This window comes from Pan troglodytes, chromosome 3 (genome assembly GCF_028858775.2).
Source record: "Pan troglodytes isolate AG18354 chromosome 3, NHGRI_mPanTro3-v2.0_pri, whole genome shotgun sequence".
Lineage (NCBI taxonomy): Eukaryota > Metazoa > Chordata > Mammalia > Primates > Hominidae > Pan > Pan troglodytes.
This window is the reverse complement of record NC_072401.2, coordinates 147,429,585-147,453,395: the sequence shown is the minus strand read 5'-3', so window position 1 is coordinate 147,453,395 and position 23,811 is coordinate 147,429,585. Positions and strand designations below refer to the sequence as shown.

The 23,811-nt window shown below is 38.8% G+C and overlaps 1 protein-coding gene across 4 annotated transcripts in view; it reads right to left on the bottom strand.

Moving 5' to 3' along the window:
• Positions 1-4,987: 4,987 nt before the first annotated feature.
• MMAA (metabolism of cobalamin associated A) overlaps positions 4,988-23,811 on the bottom strand; it is a 38,326-nt gene continuing 19,502 nt past the window's right edge. For 3 of the 4 annotated variants that reach the window (XM_526697.9, XM_016952305.4, XM_054683415.2), the window contains 6 exons: positions 22,710-23,213; positions 19,808-19,930; positions 16,139-16,309; positions 11,147-11,232; positions 8,147-8,296; positions 4,988-7,142 (listed from right to left, as the gene is read on the bottom strand). In XM_526697.9, the coding sequence (XP_526697.2) occupies positions 6,855-7,142; positions 8,147-8,296; positions 11,147-11,232; positions 16,139-16,309; positions 19,808-19,930; positions 22,710-23,148 (1,257 nt within the window). In that variant the 5' untranslated portion in view covers positions 23,149-23,213 and the 3' untranslated portion in view covers positions 4,988-6,854. Of the gene's footprint in view, positions 7,143-8,146; positions 8,297-11,146; positions 11,233-16,138; positions 16,310-16,562; positions 16,740-19,807; positions 19,931-22,709; positions 23,214-23,811 lie in introns of those variants that run through there. The other variant, XM_016952306.4, reaches the window with a different exon arrangement.

Genomic DNA, 23,811 nt, shown 5'->3' with positions numbered 1-23,811 from the left:
GTTTCAGTGGGTATAGAGTTGACCCTTGAACAACATGAAGGTTGGGGCGCTGAAACCCCCCAGTCAGAAATCCATGTATAACTTTTGATTCTGCAAAAAGTTTACTAATAGCTTACTGTTGATCAGAGGCCTTACTGATAACATCAACAGTTGATTAACATATATTTTGTATGTTATGTGTATTATATACTGTATTGTTACAATAAAGTTAGAGGAAAGAAAATGTTAAGAAAATCGTAAAAGAAAATATATTCATCACTCATTAAGTGGTAGTGGATCATCATGAAGGTCTTCATCCTTGTCATCTTCACGTTGAGTAGGCTGAAGGAGGAAAAAGAGGGGTGGCTGGTCTTGCTGTCCCAGGGGTGGCAGATGTGGAAGAAAATCAGCATGTAAACACACAGTTCAAATTCATATTGTTCAAGGGTCAACTGTATTACCAATAATTAGGTAATTAAACCTTTTCATGAAGATTGAATCTTTTAATGTAAGACACCAATCAATAATACTTATATCTCACTTTATTCCAAAACAGATTAAAGTATCTGTAATAGATCTCTGTTTTGTCTGCCTGGCATCCTATTTGATTCTGTGACTATCAAACCTCTTATTTTGGGGAAATGATCTTTCCTCAACTCCAATCAATCATAGAACCCACATCCCTGGCCATGGAGATGGACCTATGACCTGTCAGGCAGATCAGTGAGAATGCTCCCCTGAGACTTTCAGAATTAGGTCTATGGAGATAGGGGAAATCCTTCCTGTGGACCTAAGTGCTGCTGTTGCCATATTTCCAGCTATGTGGAGGAACCCAGGAGAATGAAGTCAATACACAGAGGAGAAAAGGCAGGGAGAATCCCCAGCATCATTTGTGTCTGTGAAGTTTACTGTACTCCTACTCTTCTCCTTGTATGATTAGATGATTCAGTATATTACTCTCTTTCCTAAGCTAGTAGATTTCTGTCATTTCTAGCCAAAAGTTGGGCTAATACAGAAGCTGATATTAAGGGTTTCTCTTTGGTTTGATTTGAATGTCTAAAATATTATCCTTAAACATAAGCAAAAAATTCTACTGGAAAAAAAAATACCTTGAGGTGTGTTCTCCACAAAAGCAAAATCAAGGATATTAGATTATAGAAGAAAGGCCTTAAAGTTAAAACACTGAACAGGATCTTACCATCTGAGTTATGTACAAATTCCTTAATTACTCTATATCACAGAGGTATCTATAATTGAAGATAACACCTGTCACTGAACTGTCTTATAGAAAGAATGAGGTTCATAGAGTGCTTTGAGCAACTTGGAAAATAGTAATGTTTGAATCTAATGTATATAATGCATCACATTTAGAAATGGTGAACTTTGAGTAATTTCCTAGTAACCCTGATGCTCAATTTCTTTTTCTGTAAAATGGGGGCAATACCTTTTTTGAGGGGTTGACAGAATTAGCAATCATAGCTACATGTGAAGCTGGGAGGTCACGATTCAGCCAAAGGTGATACTACCAGAAAAGGAAGGACAGCCAACTACTCAGGCATCCTTTGCAGGATTTGATTTGCATTTTGAAAAGTGGGCTTGTGTGGGGAAAGCCTTCTGTAGAGGTGTGTACTTAGGTGCTGGGGGAAAAGACAGGAGACCTGAGGACAATAAGAGATGGTAGTAGTTGGTTCCTATCTCAGAACAATGCACTGGCCCCTATGGGAAGAGAGGCAAAGAAGATGTACCCTGGAAACACAGCACTATTTTGGCAACTTAAGTGTTTCACAGTTTGGGAACATCTAAGCAAGGCAGCATTCTCCTACAGGAACAGCAGCACAGTAGAAATAGTGGAGGCCCAACAGAAGCCTGGCACGAGTAGGCTGCACCCAAGAGTGTGAACTTGTTTGTGAATCAGTGAGGAAACCCCTGAGACTTCCAAAAATACTTGGGGAGAGGACTTTTCAGGCGACCGAGATCTCACATGTGATGGAATTCTGAGTCAGCAAAATCTGGGTGTAAATGCTAATGTGACTTTATAAGAGAACATTGATCCTTGAAATAGCTGGGTTCCATATATAACAAGATTTGGCATTTAAGTATGAGCCCTATAATGGCTATACTGTCATGCTAAGATTAACACCATGCAACAACATGGATGAACCTGGAGGGCATTATGTTTAGGAAAGTAAGCCAGACACAGAAAAACAAATACTACATGATCCCACTCATATGGAAGACAAAAAAAGTTTTATCTCATAGGGAACAGAACAGTGGTTACCAGAGACTGGGGAGGGGAGAGCGGAAGGAAGGGAAGGGGGGTCAATGGGTACAAAGTTACAACTAGATAGGAGGAAAATAAGTTCTGGTGTTCTATTGCACAGTAGGGTGACTATGGTTCGCAACAGTAAGGTAGTGTATATTACAAAATAGCTAGAAAATAGGATTTTTAAATGTTCTCGCCACAAAGAAATGATAAATGCACGAGATGATAGATATGCTAAGTACTCCGATTTGATCATTACACAACATATACATGTATTGAAACATCAAATTGTGCCCCCATAAACATGCACAGCTTCAATGTGTCAAAAATTATTGTAAAAATTGAAAAAAGAAAAAAAAGAACTCTATCCACATCTCAAGATTGGCCAGGTGGATGTTACGAGCTTTGAGAATGAGGTCACATGATTTCTTCTGTGTTAGTTAAAAGCATAATTAATTTAGATTACGCCTTTGACTTTACTAACAGAATAGTTTACTGACTTACATATGCCCTCACCTCACTCTATCAAGAAGCTGAGGGGTCTAAGCAAAATAAACTGCCCCAAGGTTACCTTTATACACAAATTTTCAGGTAAATATTAATGAACTTTGACTCACATCATCTACATTTTCTAGTACAGAGTGAAATTTTCTCTAAAACAAAAGCATTCAATATAACTGCTTTTGTGCCACTAATATTTTTGTTATCAAACGTACCACAAATGACAAACAAAGCAAATCCACAGAAGCTTCATGGGACAGGGACTATCACTAAGTATTCATCTCAAGTGGGATAAAAACGTTCATAAATTTAGTAAATTTTAAAATTTTAAAAATTTTAATTAAAATACTACGGAAAGAAAAACATTTGTTAAAGAGTTTTTCTGATTGTTCCTTTTAAAGGAAAGTTTTGACATGTTCATCATTGTTGTAGTCTTACCTGAATAACGCTAATGTTGAGAACATCTACCCTTGGTGCCAGCCACCACTCTGACACTCTACCTGAATTACAATGGCACCCTAACATATGTCCACTTGGATAAGAATTCAACTTTAGAAGGAGTTTCATAAAGTCTGGCGTAGGAAGCATTTGCATTAACGAAGCCACATTTGCATTTCTCAGGCTTTAGGAGCAGAAAAGCTCCACCATCTGCACAAACATATAGATCACAGGAGTTACTTCTGTCTTCACAGTTTACTGGTAGTTTACTAGTTTTTAGCAGTAGCATTAGGACTTCTATGATGGCAGTCTACCTGGTGAGCACAATGTTTGAATGATTTTCACTAATTTTTCCTTTTTTTTTTTTTTTTTGCCTTAGAGGTTCAACTACATAAATTATCACACGTATGTTGTTCGTTAGCTGTTGTCTTCAGTGTACACTGGGCAATAGCTATAAAAGCTTGGGGAAATGGCCATATGATCCAGTGATTCTGAAGAGAAAATGCCTTGTTAGGTTGTATTGGGATAGCTAATGTCAACTATTGAAATAACTGTCATCATTTTAATGAGATTTGATATTGTTTTAGCAAAATGTCTGTCAGTTTTGGAGCTCAGCACATTTTTTTCCTATCTACAGAAGTTAATGGTAATCATATTCTTGACAAGGCAAAGTGAACCTATGAGATTTTTTTCAGAATTATCTTTTTAAGATGGACACTGTAACTCGTTTAATCCTCATAACAGTTCTAAGAGATAACTACCATTTATTGTCAGGTATGTATTTAGCACCTGTATTAGGCTGTTCTTTCTATAAATATCTGTGACTGGGTAATTTATAAATTTATAAAGAAAAGATGTTTAATTGGCTTATGGTTCTACAGACTACATGAAGCATGGTGCTGGCATCTGCTCAGCTTCTAGGGAGGCCTCAGGAAGCTTACAATCATGGCAGAAGGTGAAAGGGGAGCAGGCATGTCATATGACAAAAGTAGGAGCAAGTGATAGAGTGAGGGACGGGGAGGTGCCACACACTTTTAAATGACCAGATCTAGACCTCGTGTGAACTCGGAGCAAGAGCTCACTTACCACCCAAAGGATGGCCCAAGTCATTCATGAGAGATCTGATCTAATCCATACACCTCCCACCAGGCTCCACCTCCAAGATTGGGGATTACATTTCAACATGAGACTTGGGTGGGGACAAATATCCAAACTTCATCAGCATTTATATCCAAGGATTATATGTAATACTAAAATAGTCCTGCTCTAGGTGGACACTATTGTCATCCCCATTTAATAGTGAGGAAACTGAGGCACAGAGAAATTAAGTAGCTTGGCCAATCTGAAATTAATATTAGTCTGTTTTGTAGAACAAAGAACTGTCACAAGTATCTATGTAAAATATTTACACCACCACCTACCAATTATTGAGGCTAAGCACTGTACAATTTCTAAATTAATTCTTCCAACCCTGTGAAGTAGCTATTATCTTAATTTTACAGATAAAGAAACTACTGCACATAGAGAAAAAACTTGCCAAATATCATATAGCTAGTTAGTGATAGAGCTGAGATCTGCCCCCACATGTATCTAAGTCAAAACCTATGCTTTTGACCAAGTCAGAAGTCCAGTACAATATAATCACAGATGGGGAGAGGGAATAGGATTTCTGAGTTGAAAAAAAAAGCTATATTTCATTATTAGTATATTACCTCCAGTATAGCAAATAACAGAAACAGAGGTGAAAAAATCTCTTAGAAATTGGTCTCTATACAATACCCAATGGTACAACGACAACATAAGAAGTGAGTTTTCTAATGATTTTTATGATGACATTTATAACATTTAAAAGTAGTTCAAACTGAGAAGAAATGCTTTTAGCCTTAAAATTAAAGCCAACAAAAGTCCCCCCACCTTTCCTTACCTTCTTTACAATGCAGTATGTGTGCTCCAGCATTACTTACACTGTGCCACATGTGGCAGGAGATTTGTTATTCCCTGTAACAGCTTACTCAGGGAAATTATAAAATTCCTTCTCTCAGGTTTCTAAAAACCAGTTTTTTTTGTCTGATAGGGTGGTTTAATGGTAGTCCTTTCTAAAATCAGAAAAGTCAAGTGGATAACCTTTCAAAGTTTCTCCTAATCCTTGTATGAAATAGCTATGCCAATGGAGTACTAAAAATCTTTCCAAAAAATGTAAAGGGATGTTTGTTAAAATAATGCTCAAGAGGTTTGATTCCAGTACAGTAAGTAACAATGCAAGCTGCTATACTACATAAAATATTCTACAGGGTTCAGAATAGAATATGTTAGAAACTTCTATAAAGGCTTTTTGTGCAATGGAGACATTTTATGGTTAGAAATTTTATTCAAATGTACACAGTTACAACTACCATCAAATAAGTATAAAATATATTCAAAGAATTAACTAGAAAGGGTTCTTCAAAGGTAATCCTAAAGTATCCTAAAATATCAAGAGTATGATGGTAGTAACAAGACCATGAGAGAAAACTGAAATTATACATCAGGTTTGTAGTTTCAAGATACCCATAACTTTAATGTAATAAGGACAGTAAGCAGCCTTCGAGTATTTCCTATACACCATCATGACAGTTAAATAATTCTCCTAGTTATTTCATTTAATCTTCACTAACCTTAGAAAGTTATTTGCCAATTTCATTTTACCAGGGAGGAAATGGAAGCTTAAAGAGATTAGCTCATGCAGCTAATATACAATTGATCTGGGTTTAAAGTTTAAACCCACATAGTCCAACTACAGAGCCCAAGCTCTTAATCACTGTGCTATGCTTCCTCCATAGCATAGGACAAAACTTGTTCACCATCAAGAAAAAAGATTTTTAAAATACTAAAATGAAGTGAAATGGCCAAGGAAGAAGAGAAGCAAAAGCCTTTGGTAGTCTTCAAACTGAATAATCCTTGAATCATTCTGACCTCACTTTGTCTTTTAGGGGTTTACTCCAATCAGCTACAAATATAATGGGTCCAAGAACTGGGGATTAGTCACCCATTTTATTTGTAGCTGATTTTTCCCAGTTCCCTTTTGCTCTCTTACCTATCATTTTGGGGGGTGGGGGAAGGGTACCTGCAAATCCAGACAAGCAGACTTTAAAATTGTGTTCACATCATCACATTATTCCAGTTGTTTCATTACTCATGTACATGGTAATTTCAGAAATTCTTAGAATAATCTGGTACACTAAATGTCAATTATGATTGTCGGCTCTTAGCAACCCACTGTGTGTTGTTCTGGCTTCAAGAAGGACTCCAAAAATATGGTCACTCTTGTTTACATCCTCGCTGGAAATTCAGATAATATGGAATCAAAATAAGCATTTTAAAGTGCAAGATATTTTCTGCTCTCCTCAGCTTTCTCTGTTCTTGACTATTAAGAAGAAACTACCCTACAGGCCACCATGCCAGGGTATAAGAAGAGAAGGAAACAGATATCAGTAACATACAACAGGTACCTTATAAATACTGCCTAACTTTTGCCATTCATATCTAACTTCCTTCAAGTTTTCAAGCATGGGTCACAAACAAAGAAGACAAGAGCACCATACAATAATTACTGAAAATATAAGCATACAAGTGATTTTTCTATTAAAATACTTTATGAAATGATATGTAAAATTATTATACAGGATGAATTTTATTACTGTCCGCTTTTAAAAGCTTTTAACAAGAAGTCTGCTGCTAGTCCTGGGGACAGGGCCCCACTGAGAACCTTTTGTTCCAGAAGTGGAATCTGTTCCCGGACTGTGGGGTGGGTCCTGAAATGCTCTAACACACTTTCCTGAATGAGATTCCACATCCAAACTTTCTGTTGCTTCCGTCGTTTGGCAGTCAGCTCCCCACTGGCAAGCATTAGGTCCTGGAAATCTTTCATTTTATCCCACATTTCAGAGATCCCCTCTCCACTTCGGGCAGAAATACGAATTACCTATCAAAAAGGGAAGAATCAGACCATTTTACTTAAAATGATAGAAAAAATTTTTACAGGGACGCTGATAACTGCCAGTTAATTCTTACGGTCTACAAAAATAGGCAATTGACAAGAGTGAGATTTTATTGCTGTGTCAAAGTAAATATACCAATATATATTCTGAGGTAATATACCTAGGATTACTAAGTGCATAGCAGAAATAAAACACTGATTCAAGGTCAAATTTTAAGCCCAGAGATTTATTTTAATTTAATTTATTTTATTTTAATTGCTCAGATGGTCAGGGGGATCATAGAGGACTTGTGACAAGGGCAATGCCAGGTAGGTTCCCCTGAGGCCTGAGTGCCAGAAAATGAAGCTAGGTTGAGAAATAGCCTAATTCTCTCTGCCAAATTTGCCTGATTTAGCAAGTGGAAGAGCTGGGTATCTGACATCTGCATGTATATATAAGGTGGCTCCAGACTCAATACAGACAACATGATTGGGAAAAACTGGGATATGACAGTAAGATAAGTCATCATTGTCCTCATTATAATGATTACAGCTTATTCTTTAATAACATAGTGTCTGTCTACAGATAAAGATGCCCACATCAATATTACTGCATCACTTATTACAGGATTAAAATTTTTTTCCTTACTGAAAATGGCACCCAACAAACATAATGGGAATCAAATTCCAATACAGATAATCAAATCATTAACTGCTCCATAATCTTAATAAGGATGGTTCCTTTCAGAATGGATTTGCTATCACTTCCAAATGGCTCAAATCAAGTATTACAATCACATCTATCATCTCTGATCTAGTTTTTGACATCTAGTGGTTAAAGGATTATATTTAAAATCATGACTACACACTCTGGCTTTGTCATGATTTTTAAAACTATCATCTTCACATAGAAGCAAGATTGATTATATGTCTAGTTTGGGACTTACATCCTGTCTTCTAATGTACACAATCCATTCAGAGTGAAAGATACAGAATGCAAGCAAGCTTACCTTTGGTTTCCAGACTTGTGAACGTTTGCGGAGTAATTTCAGTGCACTCACATACTCCGCTTGTATCCTTCGAGCTGGCACAATCAAGTCTCCATCAGATTTAGTTACAGCTACCAGATCTGCCATCTCGATTATACCCCTTTTGATACCCTAAAGAGATCAGAAACATTTAATGACAACCAACATAAAAATGGGAAAACTAGTCAATGCTCAGATTTTGAAAGTCATACATTTCATTAACTTTTCATCCATATCCTGCTAAGCCCTGGATGCCAAGAATCACCATTACTTGACAGAAATTACTCAAAAGCATTGGCTGTTGGAATTATAGAAGTCATCTGTAATATCTCTTCCAAATTTAGAGACTAACATGTTGAAATACATTCAGAATTAGGGTAAATACATCAAGTCACAACATGATTGAGTGGCAGGACAGTTCACATTATCTCGTGATGGAATCTGCTTCTCCTGAGCTAACACTGCAGGACGCAAAACCATTCATCATTAAGGTGCTTAAAAAGAAAACACCTATCCTTAACATCTGCATTTCCAGAAAAAAGTCTTTGAAATTTTCCTTAAATGTATATAGCATTTTATTTTCAATTTGCATTTGAGGAAAAATAACCTGATGTCTAAAAATATGTCAATCTCTTTTTTTTATTATTATTTATTTTTATACTTTGTATTTTTCTTATTTCAGCTTTGCGTGGACAAACCTCAATCTCTTAATTCAAATTATGTCACATAAAAATATTAGAAATAAAGGATGAAATCCAAAAGCCAAACCTTATTTAGTAAATACAGATTTTTCTACATAAGATTAAAATTTCTTTTCAAATATTTTTAAACAAAACATTCAATTATGAAATACTAATAGTTAATGTTTCTAAATAAGCAGCCATAGTCTGCAATCACTATGTTTTAGAATTATAAAATTGAAACAGAAGCATTGTATAACAAATAATTTGTCTGGGCTAGGTGTGGTGGCTCACACCAGTAATCCCAGCACTTAAGGAGGCTAAGGCAGAAGGATCGCCTGAGGTCAAGAGTTCAAGACCAACTCGGGCAACAAAGCAAGACTTCATCTGTAGAAAAAAAAATTAAAAAATTAGCCGAGAGTGGTTGCACATGGCTGTAGTCCCAGCTACCTGGGAGGCTGAGGCAGGAGGGTAGCTTGAGCCCAGGAGTTCAAGGTTACAGTGAGCTATGATCATGCCACTGCACTCCAGCCTGGGAAACAGAGTGAGACCCTGTCTCTGAAAAAAAAAAGGAAAAAATTTGTCTGCTTTTTGGGTTTCTGGGAGGTAATCTTTTAAATTCTAAATTCCCAGAATTTCCTGAGTAACAGAAGTGTCTGTTATTCATGGGAGGTGCCTGGGGCTATACCTGGGTTTTTTTTTTTGTTGTTGTTGTTTTGAGACAGAGTCTCACTCTGTCACCTAGGCTGGAGTGCAGTGGTGCGATCTTGGCTCACTGCAAACTCTGCCTCCCGGGTTCAAGCCATTCTCCTGCCTCAGCCTCCCAAGTAGCTGGGCCTACAGGCGCCTGCCACCATGCCCGGCTAATTTTTTTTTGTATTTTTAGTAGAGACGGGGTTTCACCATGTTAGCCAGGATGGTCTCAATCTCCTGACCTCGTGATCCGCCCACCTCGGCCTCCCAAAGTGCTGGGATTACATGCGTGAGCCACTGCGCCCGGCCTATACCTGAGTTTATGCAATGAGATCACTCAGGATGGGAGACTGACCATGGCAGAAAGACTTATCATGTGATTAGAGGGTTGGGGTTTTATGCCATGTGATATCAACCCAACTTCCAGGGAGGGGACAGGGGCTAGAGATCAACTTCAATTATTCAGTCAATCATGCCTACATAATGAAACCCCAAGAAAAACTTGGGACACTAAAGCTCAGGGGAGCCTTCTGGTTGGTGATACACATCAATATGCCAGGAGAGAAATGTGTCTTGAGGACACAGAAGCTTTGCATTTCGGCCCTCCCAGGCTTCTTATGTGTGTCTTCATTTGGATGGTCCTGATTTGTCTCCTTTATAAGCACGCTGCAATTGTAATATAGTGCTTTCCTGAGTTCTCTGAGTCACTCTAGTGCAAGGGTCCCCAACCCCCAGGCCACGGAGGAACTGGGCCTCACAGCAGGGGGGCAGCAGGGGGGCGAGCATTACTGCCTGAGCTCTGTCCCGTTAGATCAGCAACAACATTTGATTCTCATAGGAGCACAAACTCTATTGTGAACTACGCATGCTAGGCATCTAGGTTGTGCACTCCTTATGATAATCTAATTGATGCCTGATGATCTGAGGTGGAACAGTTTCATCCTGAAACCATCCCCCCTTACCCCCAGTCTGTGGAAAACTGTCTTCCATGAAACCAGTTCCTGATGCCAAAAAGGTTGGGGACCACTGTTCTAGTGAATTACTAAACCTAAGGGATAATGGGAACCCTCAAATTTATAGCCCATTGGTCAGAGGTATGGGTGGCCTGGGAGCCCTGGAGCTTGCAGCTAGTAGTGTCTGCAGTGAGAGGAGGCTTGTGGAGGACTCTGCCCTCACCCTATAAAGTCTGCACTAACTTTGGGTAGTTGTGCCAGAACTGCGGTGCAGAGGAGAGTAAGAATCTCATTGTACAACATATAAACTATGATAGTGGGATCCCACTCTCCCCAGAACTTTTGAATCAACGTACTAACAACATCTATGCAACAATGGTCTCTTCTGGCTGGAGCGATCCATGTATTTCAGTCATGTTACAGATGGAAAAATTAATGTTGCATAATTTTACATTCTCAAGGACACATATTCTATTCCTGTAAGTTAGGAAAAAATATAGAGAATCTGCCTTTGATTCAGGTATTTTAGCCAACATGAATGATGTTTCATTTTCTAAACCATTATCAACTTACTTTACAAAAACACAACATTGGAAATTTTTATTTTCAGAGATATACATTTTATATTTTTTGGGGGAAAAAATAAAAATAATTACCTGCAGCTCATCTCCTCCTGCTGGTGGCAGTAGTAAAACAAACATGTCAACCATGTCAGCAACAGCAAACTCCGACTGACCCACACCTGAAATTGTAAATCACAACTATATCCTAAAATACTCACCATTATTTGACTTTCTCAACTACATTGACCATTTTTATTCTACTTCATTCACTCATACTCATGGTCACACAGTCAACCTGGTCACTCCTTTAAACATCTCACTTCTGAAGAATGTATTAAATGTCATATCTTACCCTCTAAGCAAACCCGTTATCCTTCCCAGCTCTCCCGCTCCGTTCTTGGATTGAATGGAGAACCTAAAGGCTTCCATCCTCTCCTCACTCTCACAGCTCTTTCTTGGCTTCCTTTTCATCAGCGAGCAGCTTGAACACTGTGACTCTAATCTTGAATCATGCCTACAAATACTTTCATCTTTTTTGTCTTCTTGTCCTCATACTTGCCTGCAAACGCCCAATTATGCATGGATCAATCCAACTATGTGTGTTCTCTCCTCCATAGGCACGTGAGAGAAATCACTCAACTCTGTGGACAAGAGTCACGACAGGCAGCCTCTGCTACATCTTCCTTACGGCCTGGCAAAAGCAATCTCCCTAAATGCCCTCAGTTGGCTTCCGTTCCATTTCCCACAGCAGCTATTATGAACATTCACTGTCCCATAATCTCCCCGCTTGATGAGGACTACAGCACCTACTTCACAGAGGAAATAAAGGCAAGAACTTCCTAGGCTTCTCCCTCTCCCATACTCCACAGGTAACAAGACACAAATACAAACTCAGCCTTACTGCCTCCTCTGCAGTCTCAGTGTAATAAGAACTATTTGACTGAAAAGGAATCTCTCATTCCTTTCCACTTCCTCTGGGTCCTTGCTGATTTTTATCTTTAACCTCTCATTTATCTACAGGCTCTTGCCCCCCGGCACAATACATAAATTGTGCTCAAATCTTTCTCATCTTAAAACCAAATAAAACGAAAACAACAACAACAAAATAACAAGACAAAAACTCACAAACTCCTCCAACTATCACCACGTTTCTCACTTTTATTAAAATACTCGTTTCTGGAAAAAGGTAATTTATGCTGACTCCTTCCACTTCACTTCATGTTCATCTCACCCCACTTAAAACTGTCTTGCAGCCCGGGTGATGTAGTGAGACCGTGTCTCTACAAAAAATACAAAAATTAGCTGGGCATGGTGGTATACCTGTAGTCCCAGCTACTTGGGAAGCTGAGGTGGAAGGACAGCTTGAACCTGAGCCTGGGAGGTTGAGGCTGCAGTGAGCTGTGATTGTACTGCTGTGCTCCCACCTGGGCAACATGGTGATACCCCATCTCAAAAAAAAATCTTCTTCCACCAAAACTCTGGAAACTCTCTCCCTTTCTCGGTGTGATGGACTTCTAGTTGCCTATTTAATATTTATTCTTCCCTATTTTCTTATTCCAATGTTATTAGGAGTATCAGTGTATCAGATGAAAGACCACATTCACAAGATCTCCTTTCAGTGAGATATGATGAATGAGTCAAAGCAACAGTCATTAGATGGGGTTCCCAGAAAAGTTTTTTAAAGATGGCTAATTCAGCTATACCTCTTATGCCACCCCTCTCTGCTTCCTTATTTCCCTTTCCTTCTTCCATCTATGTGGAACATGGAAGTGTCAGTCAGAGCTTCATCAGCCATCTTTTAACCATGAGCAAACTGGAGGATGGAAACTGAGTGCTAAGAATGGTAAGCAGGCAGACAAAAGAAACCTGTGACACCGAGGGCACTGTCAAAGCACCATACCTGCTGTGGACTGCCTGCCTCAGGCTCCTTTTTATTTTAAAGAGAGACTGGGTCTTGCTCTGTTGCCCAGGCTAGAGTGCAATGGCACGATCGTGGCTCACTGCAGCCTTGAACTACTGGGCTCAAGCCATCCTTTCACCTCAACCTCCTGAATAGATGGAACTACAGGTGTGTAACACAATGCCTGGCTAATTTTTTTTTTTTTTTGGTAGAACCAAGGCTTGCTATGTTGCCCAGGCTGGTCTCAAACTCCTGGGCTCAAGCAATCCTTCCGCCTTGGCCTCCTGAACTGCTGGGACTACAGGTGTAAGTCACCATGCCTGACCTCAGGGTTCTTTTATTTTTTGAGACAGAGTCTCACTCTGTCACCCCAGCTGGAGTGCAGTGGTGCCATCACAGCTCACTGCAGCCTCAGACTCCCCAGGCTCAGGTGATCCTCCCACCTCAGCCTGCCAAGTAGCTAGGACTACAGGTGCACGCCACCATGCCCAGCTAATTTTTTTATTTTTCTGTAGAGACGGGGTTTTACCATCTTGCCCAGGGAGGTTTGGAACTCCTGGGTTCAAGCAGCCTGCCTGCCTTGGCCTCCCAAAGTGCTGGGATTACAGGCTGGGGCCACAATGCCCGCTCTAGGTCTCTTTTATATAGAAAATAACCTCTTTCTTGTTTGAGTCACTGTTACTTTGAGTTTCTGGGAAAGGTAGCTAAATATAACCAGGTAATATATTTGGTTTTTAAGGTGCTCTTCTCCTTTGATTCTCCTACTACTACTCAGGCAACTAACTCTTCATTCATCTACTTTTTAATGGTGGAGTTTCTAAAGCCCTGTCATGGCTATTGTTATAAACTGAGCTGTGTTCCCCTCATCTAGAAACATTCCTAAGTTAGGCCGGGTGCGGTAGCTCACACCTGTAATCCCAATACTTTGGCAGGCCGAGGCGGGCGGATCACAAGGTCAGGCATTGGAGACCAGCCTGGCCAATATGGTGAAACCCCGTCTCTACTAAAAATACAAAAATTAGCCGGGTGTGGTGGTGTGCATCTGTATTCCCAGCTACTCGGGGGGCTGAGGCAGGAGAATCATTTGAACCCAGGAGGCGGAGGTTGCAGTGAGCCAAGATTGCACCACTACACTCCAGCCTGGACAACAGAGCGAGACTCTGTCTTTAAAAAAAAAAAAAAAAAAAAAAGGCCAGGCACGGTGGATCACACCTGTAATGGGAGGCTGAGGCGGGCGGATCACAAGGTCAGGAGTTCGAGACCATCCTGGCTAACACGGTGAAACCCTGTCTCTACTAAAAAAAAAAAAAAAAAAAAAATTAGCTGGGCATGGTGGCAGGCGCCTGTAGTCCCAGCTACTGGGGAGGCTGAGGTAGGAGAATGGCGTGAACCCGGGAGGCGGAGGTTGCAGTGAGCCGAGACCCCGCAACTGCACTCCAGCCTGGGAGACATAGCAAGACTCTGTCTCAAAAAACAAACAAACAAACAAACAAACAAACCACATTCCTATGTTAAAGTTCTAAACCTCAAGGTGACTTTATCTGGAGATAGGGCCTTGAAAGAAGCAATTAAATGAGGTCATAAGGGTAGGGCCTTAATCCAATAGGACTAGTGCCCTCAAAAGGACAGGAAGAGACACTAGGAGAGTGAAGTGAACAGGAAGAGACAAGGGAGAGTGAAGATGCAGCAAGAAGGCAGCCATCTATCTACAAGACAAAGGTAGGGGTCTTAGGAAAAACCAACCCTATGGGCACCTTGATGTTGAACTTCCAGTCACCAGAACTGTGAGAAAATACATTTCTGTTGTTTAAGCCACCCAGTCTGTGGTATTTTGTTATGGCAGCCCTAGCAGATTAATATAAATATCTTCCATTTTTGTCCCATATTTTCCCCAGTTGATCTGAACCAAATTCTTAACTTAAACTATGAAACTATGAACCATGCTGGTAACTGTTAAATCTGTATTTCTCATTCAGTCCTTTTCTCTTGAGACACACAGTCACTCGGATACCTAATAAGCATTTAACACTTAATATATTCACAGCTGAACTCATTGTTTTCCTCTCTGCAAATCTACTTTTTCCACAGTATTCTCTATTATCTGCAATTCCCCTTCCTTCCTTATCTTACATCTTATCATGGATAAAATCCTGCCCATTTATCTTCAGTGTTTTGTTGATCTATCTCATCTCCATTCCTACTTCCTTTGCTTGGTTCAGACCTCTACCATCTCCTTCTGGGATGAGTACAGTGGTCTCCTGATTCTATTCTAGCCCTCCTTCTAATCATTCTATACTCTGCTGCCAGGGATCTCTCCAAAATACCTATCTGGTTTTCTCACTCTCCTGCTTATCCAGCAGCATCTTCCTGCTCCTTTCAGGGTAAACTCCAGAAGACTCCTTGGCATGGCATGTAAGGTCCCTGACAATCTGGCCCTGGCCTACTGCTCCAACTGACCTCCCTTCATTCCCTGCCTTCACACTCTTTGCTCTAAGTATCCTGAGCAAACTGTACTTCTCTGGATGGGCCATGTTTTCTCACTCCCGTGTATCTTTGCAAATGCCCTTTATCGCATACTTTATTTATCTCCAATTCTTCCTTCGAAACTGAGTTCAGCTGTGACCTCCTCTAGGAAGTCTTCACTGGACCCCCACATCTGAGTTAGGCTGTATCACAAACATTTATCCCACAGTAATGTAATAGACTGTCTCTCCACAAGAAAGAATTTATTAGGGTTTTCATTTCAGTGTCTTCATCACATGTAACTATATGCTAAGGATATAAAACAATGAAATAAAACATATTTGCATTTTCAAAAGGCACCCAACTACATTAATTTTCTTGGTGAACACAGTAGACATATGAAATGTACTTAAAATAGGTGTTGTGCCAAAGCATCATTTACACAGATCATCCTAATGCTTACAGTTCTCCTCTGGCATGTATAATATACCACCTGTATATTATATCCAGTTATAGATGGCTTATTTTTACTTTTTAAAATAAGATCTTGGAGGGTAAAGATTATAACCTATATATTCATATCTTCTAGGGAGTATGAGATATCTTGTATTTAATTATACATTTAGCAAATATCTGCTGAATGAACAAAAATAAGTTGTCACTCATCTTTATATAGCATTCATAAAATAGTACATTGTTATGAAATAGAATATCACACTCACCAACGGTTTCAATAAGAATTATGTCATATCCCGCTCCTTCACACAACAGAATAGCTTCATTTGTGGTCCTTGTCACGCCTCCTAAAGTTCCTCTAGTAGGAGATGGCCTGATGTATGCATTCATATCTCTTGATAACTCAGTCATTCGGGTTTTATCACCTAAGAGTGATCCTAAAACATACAGTTACATTTTATAATCATGGAACAGTTTTACGGGTCAATTATCAGCCAGTTCCTAGAGGGAAGTGCTTTATGCCATTTCTCCCTAAATCTCAAACTGCATTTCATATTACTGAGCTTCTCTCCAACTCATTGTATACAATGATGTCAGATTAATCTTAACATTTCAAGCCCCTCAAAATCTATAATTTATAGCTTCCCCCTGACCAAAGGTTCCGATCTAGATTCTTCAGCCGCACCTTACCTGTCCAACTCTGGCTTCTACTAGTCCCCATACCAATCCTCTGTTCCAACCAGGGTGGTTACTTTACTGTCATCTTAACATCACTGTGTTTGCTTCATCCCATCTTTTGTTTGTGCTCTCATGCCAGAAGTATCTCTCCTGCTTCCTCACTGCTAAGTTACAATGTGTCAAGCCCAGGGTCTGTATTCTGGCTCCACCATTTCACACTATTCAATTTTGAGAGGTCACTTTACCTTCCTGAATCCTCTTTCCTCAGCTACATCACAAGGGTAATATGCTACTGGGAGAAGCAAATGTAATTATATACAGGAATGTGCTTCAAAAACCGTTAATAACAAAAACACAGAACTTATCCACCTTATAAAGATCAGTAAAAGTCCTTGCTCCTTCATATAGTCTGCCTGGAACCTTTTCAGCCCATGCCCATCTCTGTGATTTTCTAAGGTACAACAGCTCTGCAATGTATGCCAGCATCCTGGAGGGCATAAGAGAACTTTAGTGTCCCTCCCCTTTCCATTATCTCCATGAGCACCCTCCACTCCTCATTCTTTTATTTTTGCAAATGACATTTTCTCAACCTTACGTAAATGCTACACAAATATATCTTCAAGCTGCCCCTTCTGCCCAGTCTGTTGCTTCTAATCGCCTACTACTTAGAAAATTTGGAGCTCTCACTGAATGCAATGTAAGCTGAGTTAATGGATGGAAAACTATTCATACAACACATTTTTTGGTTTCATATTTTTAATTCTTATCTCTTTCACACAGTGGTTCTCAACTGGGGGCAATCTGGCACTGTCTAGAGACATATTTACTTGTCACAAGTGAGGGGTAGGGTGCTACTGGCATCTACTGGGTAGAGGCCAGATATGCTGCTAAATAAGCATCCTTCAATGCACAGGACAGCCACCCACAACAAAGAATGATTTGACATAAAATGTCACTACCGCCAAACTTGAGAAACCATGCTTTAAATAAGTCTTTGCCTACAGGACCACGTCTTACATAGGTTGTACACTAAATGCTTAACAAAGTGTTAAGAGTAGGCACTCAATAACTGTGGAATAAAACTGGTTATGTTTTTGTTTTCATTGTAGTATAATATTTTGACAAACATCAATACTTACAAATTCTAGAAGACTGAAAGTCCTGGGACTATTATGTTTTACTACTTTGCTTTAGTCATATACCAACATTTGTAGGTGTACTGCTGTTCTAATCTGAATATTCATTTTCCCTCTTTCCACATAATGTTTCCACATATCTTTCCACATAATGTTAAAGATTGAAAAGTTTCTTAAAGATATGCTCTTTTACCACTAAATGCCAGTTCAGAGTCTTCTCATAGGTTCTAATTCTAGACCACACATGTACCCCATACATCAACTTCCTTATTTACTTCACATACAACCTTTTTCTAAGGTAATTTTCTGCATGAAATAATCTCTGTGTAAGTAAACAATCTGCCAAAGCTATACTTTAAATTACTATCCTATAGATCCCATCACACTGAAGTAAACATTAGGAAATTACTTTCCCACGTCTTAGCCAGCAATTCCAAAACCGTTAATTGTAGACTCTCACGAAGGTCTCAAAGCTATCACAGGGGGTCTGTGAATTTAAAGCACAAAAAAGATTGACTATAGACCAAAAAACTAATGCTTCTCAAACTTTAATGTAATGCTGTTTTTCAAGTGTATGCACTGATACAATAAGGTAGAAATTTATATTTATAGTGTTTTGTCTATCCTTGTATTTTTTTCTTTCAAAGTCTATATAATTTTTTGCCTGAGAAAGGGACCACTATTTTTTGAGAAAGGTTAGGAAACACATAGCTATGTAACTTTAATCACAGGCTATTTTATGACATTATTTTTGTCTATTATTATCTCAAGCTATTATTTTTTTCTATTGTTAAGTACTCTAGAATATTGTGAAAATGGGGGAATGGCCTTCTCACCTATATATAAATGAGGGCCACTTACTGAAAAATCCTTCATTAAGTACTTACTTTTAACAAAGTTCTAAAGCTGTAAATGAGACAACATACTGACATGGATTTAATTTTGAACCTTGTGAGCAAAAATTTTATTTTATAGTTAACTTTTTTTATTACAGTGACTCAAAAATTTTGAATGTTCTGAGCTAGATTTCTCAATGGGATGATAATAGGAATGGGGTGGTAATAGGAATTGTCCACGTCTATATTAACCTAAGTCCCTAAAATATGATTACATCATCATTCTGAATACTTAGTATTAAACCCACATTATAACACAGTACGCAAAAACCAAATACTTCCATAAAGCATCTTGTATTTACCCCTTCACAACACACATTGTATTGTAATGGCCTGTGTTTGTGTTTCCTGCATAAGATGTAAACCTCACTAAAGCCAGGACTGTATCTTGTTCACCATTATATAACCCAGTTTAAGAACCTTCCATGTACAATGCCTCACCTATAGTAGGCACTCAAATACTTGCTAAGTGAGTAACTGTAATATGAAAAGCTTAAATCATAAAGAGGGGTAAGGGAAGAAAAAACCTTTCCTGTTTATATGGTATGCTTTCTGTTTTCTTTAAACGATCCTTTGGGGAACTAAGTTTATATTCATTTTATCGCTGATGAGCTGCAAATTAAACTTTGAGTGACTTCATGACATCAAATCAGAAAGTAATTGCTTAACATTCTGTGCAACGTACAATGTACTATGCTAAATGCTGTAAGGGGAATGGCAGTATATTACAGTGCCCCTCTAAGAGCTTTCTGTTTAACTGAACATATTATATAAACAGTTGACAATTATAAACAGCAGTAAGGTTTTTCTAAAGCTTAAGAGATGTTAAAACATTATGAGGAAAATGACACATGAGTAAGGACCTATTTTCTGAATTGCACAGGTGCTAATGCAGCCAGGAAACACAACAGGAGCAAAGAGGGGCCTGGCCTTATGCATGGGAGCTGAAGGACTGAAATTTGCATTTGATCATCTTCAACTTCTGGCACCTGTTGTCGCAGTTTTCTGAGTGCCCACTGAGCTATCCACAAGCTGGCCTCCTCTGAGGAGTACAACACTCCCAAACTATTTCTCTCAGCTTCCACTTAACTCTGCAGAACTCCCTTCCTTTAGCGAGACCAAACTTAGCTAGCAGTTAGAGGTCACCCAACTGTGCCAATTCCTACTAAATTGTAACAGAAAGCCCCTAGACCTCTGCAATTGAAAAAGAATCAGCCATACTTACCACCACTAGTACAAGAAGAAGGGTCCACAGCTAGCACAGATAATTTGTGCCCTCTCTCAGTAAGCATTTTTCCAAAATATTCTATAAATGTTGATTTTCCAGCACCAGGGGGCCCAGACAATCCTACGGTGGAAAGAGATCTTCTAATTCAATGAAACAAATGAAATCAGAACTACGATCAGTTTTACTGAGTAAAATATTAGACTACCTTCTATTTCCCCTAATGTATTAAAACCACAATTAATATATTTCAACATGTCCTAAAATGGCAAATAAAAATCTGTTTCTTTACTTCCTGAGTAATGGGGCTATAGGAAGGCAACACCCTGGGTTCCAAATGTTCACAAAATTCACTTTTAAAAACTACAAAACATGCTTTGCCTTTGTACTATAAAGTAGATCTTTCTGGACAGACTTCATTGTCTCCATTGTTAATGTGCTCAGTTTCTACATCTGCCCACCTCTCATCATGATCAGTAATTATTCTACCTACCTCAGTTCTGTATACTTCTTCCCACTGGAAAAACAACTCATTATTCTAGAAATTCCCAGTGATTGAGAAAGCAATTTTCTATTTATAAGGGATCATCTTTTTTCTTCATCTCACTCATAACTCAAAGAATATAAACTGAATTCTGAAAAAAATAATTTATGTTAAGAAAAGCAGAAAACTCCCCCACTTGGAGAGTTGGCAGTGCACGGCCGGTAAGAGCACAAACCCTGAAGCCACGCAGCCAGTTCTCATTCTAGCTCTGCCTCCCACGAGCTATGTGATCTTGGGTAAATTACTTAACCTCTTTCTATGCCTCAGTGTCCACTGCAATAAAATAGATATAGTAATAGTACCTCTCTCTTCAGGTTGTTTTAAGAATTAGATGAGTTAATGTCTGCAATATGTTTAGAACAGTGCATGGCATAAGAGACATATAAGTGTATGTTAAATGAAATATATAAAACATAGACATTTAACTAACTACACTCAAAATATGTATAGTGTATGGGATGCCTGACTCCTTACCACAATTCTTGGGGCAGATCCAGTACTATCTTAAACACCCTTTTAGGTGCTGAATAAACATTTGTTGCTTTTACTTATGGTGGTGAAAAAAATAACTGCAATAAAGACAGGTTTATCTGGCCTCATAAGATCAAGATGGAAGAACCGGAATAGCACTACAAAGTTATCTGTGAACTGCTAGTTAATTCCACACATTTCTGAGACATTTTTTCACAGATTCTCTAAAATCTTAGTAAGTAGGCACTTTGTCATACCTAGAATTTCTCTGCGGGAGTTTGCTATTATCTTTGTTTACCATACATAAAGATTATTAACATCCAAGGTAGTACTCTCAAAATGAGAATCCCTCAGTAAGGGCAGAAGATTAAGAAGTCTGAAAAATGGGGACTGGTATAAATATTGGTTGGTGAGCTATTTTGAAATTATCTTAAAGCATCTATGCCCATTACCCTAAAAACTAGGAGGCTTTTGTGTCTGCATTGCCAATAAACTGTGAGACAAAGGTGTAATGTAACATGAAATTTTAAAAGTATTTACTCATTCTCCACAAAATTTTTGTACTTTAACCACCAAGACAAGTTGTTTTTAGCACGAGGGTTGGTTCAAATCACCTAGTTCACCACCGTGGGACATTCTCATTCCACCTAAACTGGCTTGTTTAATTCCTGCTGGTCAAACATATCTAAATTGTTTTACAATGCACAATTTCAAAAACAATTTCAGAACCAAGTCAAATTGTTCAAGAAATCAAATGAACATCTAATATACAGACAATAAATAAATATGATCTCTTTCTTAAAGTACATTTTGAGAGGCTGGGCATGGTAGCCCATGCCTGTAGTCCCAGCACTTTGGTAGGCCAAGGTGGGAGGACTGCTTGAGCCCAGGAGTTTGAGACCAGCCTGGGCAACATAATGAGACCCCATCTCTACAAAAAACTTCTAAAAAAAATTAGCCAAGGATGATGTTGGAGGCATGATATTGGAGCCAAGCATGATGTCGGAGCTATGATCACCACTGCATTTCCAGCCTGGGTGATAGAGTGAGACTAAAAATAGCTGAGCACAGTGGTTCACGCCTGTAATCCCAGCACTTTGGGAGGCCAAGACGGGTGGATCACTTGAGGTCAGGAGTTCAAGACCAGCCTGGCCAACATGGTGAAACCCTGTCTCTATTAAAAATACAAAAATTAGCTGGGCATGGTAGTGCATGCCTGTAATCCTAGCTACTCGGGAGGCTGAGGCAGGAGAACTGCATGAACCCAGGAGGCAGAGGTTGCAGTGAGCTGAGATCGCACCACTGTACTCCAGCCTGGGCGACAGAGCAAGACTGTCTCAAAAAATAAAGTACAAAAATAAAAAATAAAAATAAATAAAATACATTTTGGTATTGAGAAGGCTGGGTTTACAGTCACTCCGAGAAACTCAATAAAAAGTACCTGAAGGAAGTGAGACTTGCCTATAGAAAGACTAATGAAATACCTAAGAGGCAGAATTTTCAAACGTGATAATTATAGTTGATACGACAACAAAACAGGGAATTCACTTTAAACTATTTAAGCAGAAGGACTACTAAAAGAAAAAGGAGTAAACTCACTAGTAGTTCTTCCTATGAATATTTCTATCCTGGGATCCAGAGCAAGATTCTTGCCAAAGTAAAAATCTTATATTATTTTCTTAAAATACATAGCCTTGGTTCAAATGTCATGGCAATTTTTTCAACTTAACAAAACTAATATTTGCCAGGAAAACTCATTTAAAATTCATCCAAATATTGCGAAAAAAGTCCCCATTCGATTGCAAACTATTTAGACTTTTTTTTTAAAAACAGAATACAGAGAATTTGTAAAAATATTTACTGAGAAAACACACAAAAAAGACTGACCTACTCGAAATGCTAGTGGTTTTCCTTTATTTGATTGTTCTTGTTCTCTGTGGTAAAGTAATACTTTCTGAAGAAGCACCTGGGCTAACTCCTTTTTCCTGCTGTGAGTTGATTCTACAAGAGTTATGGCCTCTGCTAAACAGGCCCTTTGCCCTTGGATTAAACCAGTATAAAGTTTATCCACAAATCTTTGCTCTTTATCAGAAAGTCCTTCTGTGTGGTCCTTTAAGGTTGTTTGTACACATAATTTTCTCTTTAAACCATCTGACAGCAGCATCCACTTTGTACAATGGAGTCCAAGAGAATTAAACGGCTGAGCACATGGGATTCCTGATCCGAGATGAGTACTTGAGTGAAAGATGAAGTGGTAACATCGGAAAGGTGCTCTTAAAAGGCCTTTTAGGAAATGCTGGTGAGGATGTGGTAGCAGCATGGGCATATTCGTTTTATTTGTAACTGAAGAAAACACTGGATGCGTTTTGGCTCAATGTGATTGTGACCTCCCTAGAAGAAAGAACAACATGTTAGCCAGTTCAATATATAACTAAAATACTGAAGTAGTAAAATTTGAAAGCCTAGTGTTTCCCCCATATTCTAAACCACACATAATCAGAGTTTTTGGTAGTACAAATGGGTGAAAGTTTTCTTACTAAATAAACTTAAAAGAGAAGACTCCCTCCATGGCCACAGTTAATATTCAGAGTAACCCGAATAATGGAACTACTACTCTACTGCGAAGTGGAATTTACACTAACATTTTCTTCTAATAAAAACAATATATAAAATACCACCAGGGTAGAAACTTTATGTTATGCTTTCTCTTACATTCGTCTTAACAATTTCCTCAGGTCAATACACCAGATTCTGAAGCTCATACAAAAGGTTTAAAAAAAATGAATCTCTCTGATGCTGGCCTTGTATTCACTCTCTACAAAAAGAAATGTGATTACTACGGTGGGCACTTCAGGTGTAAGTTTAGATACATGTTTGTATTCAGTAGACTCATCCTTGAACACAGATGTATGCAAAGAGTAGCCTAACTTAAAACACACAAACAAGCCATAAGTGAACTGTAGGCGTTGTGTAGTAACCAGATCAGCGT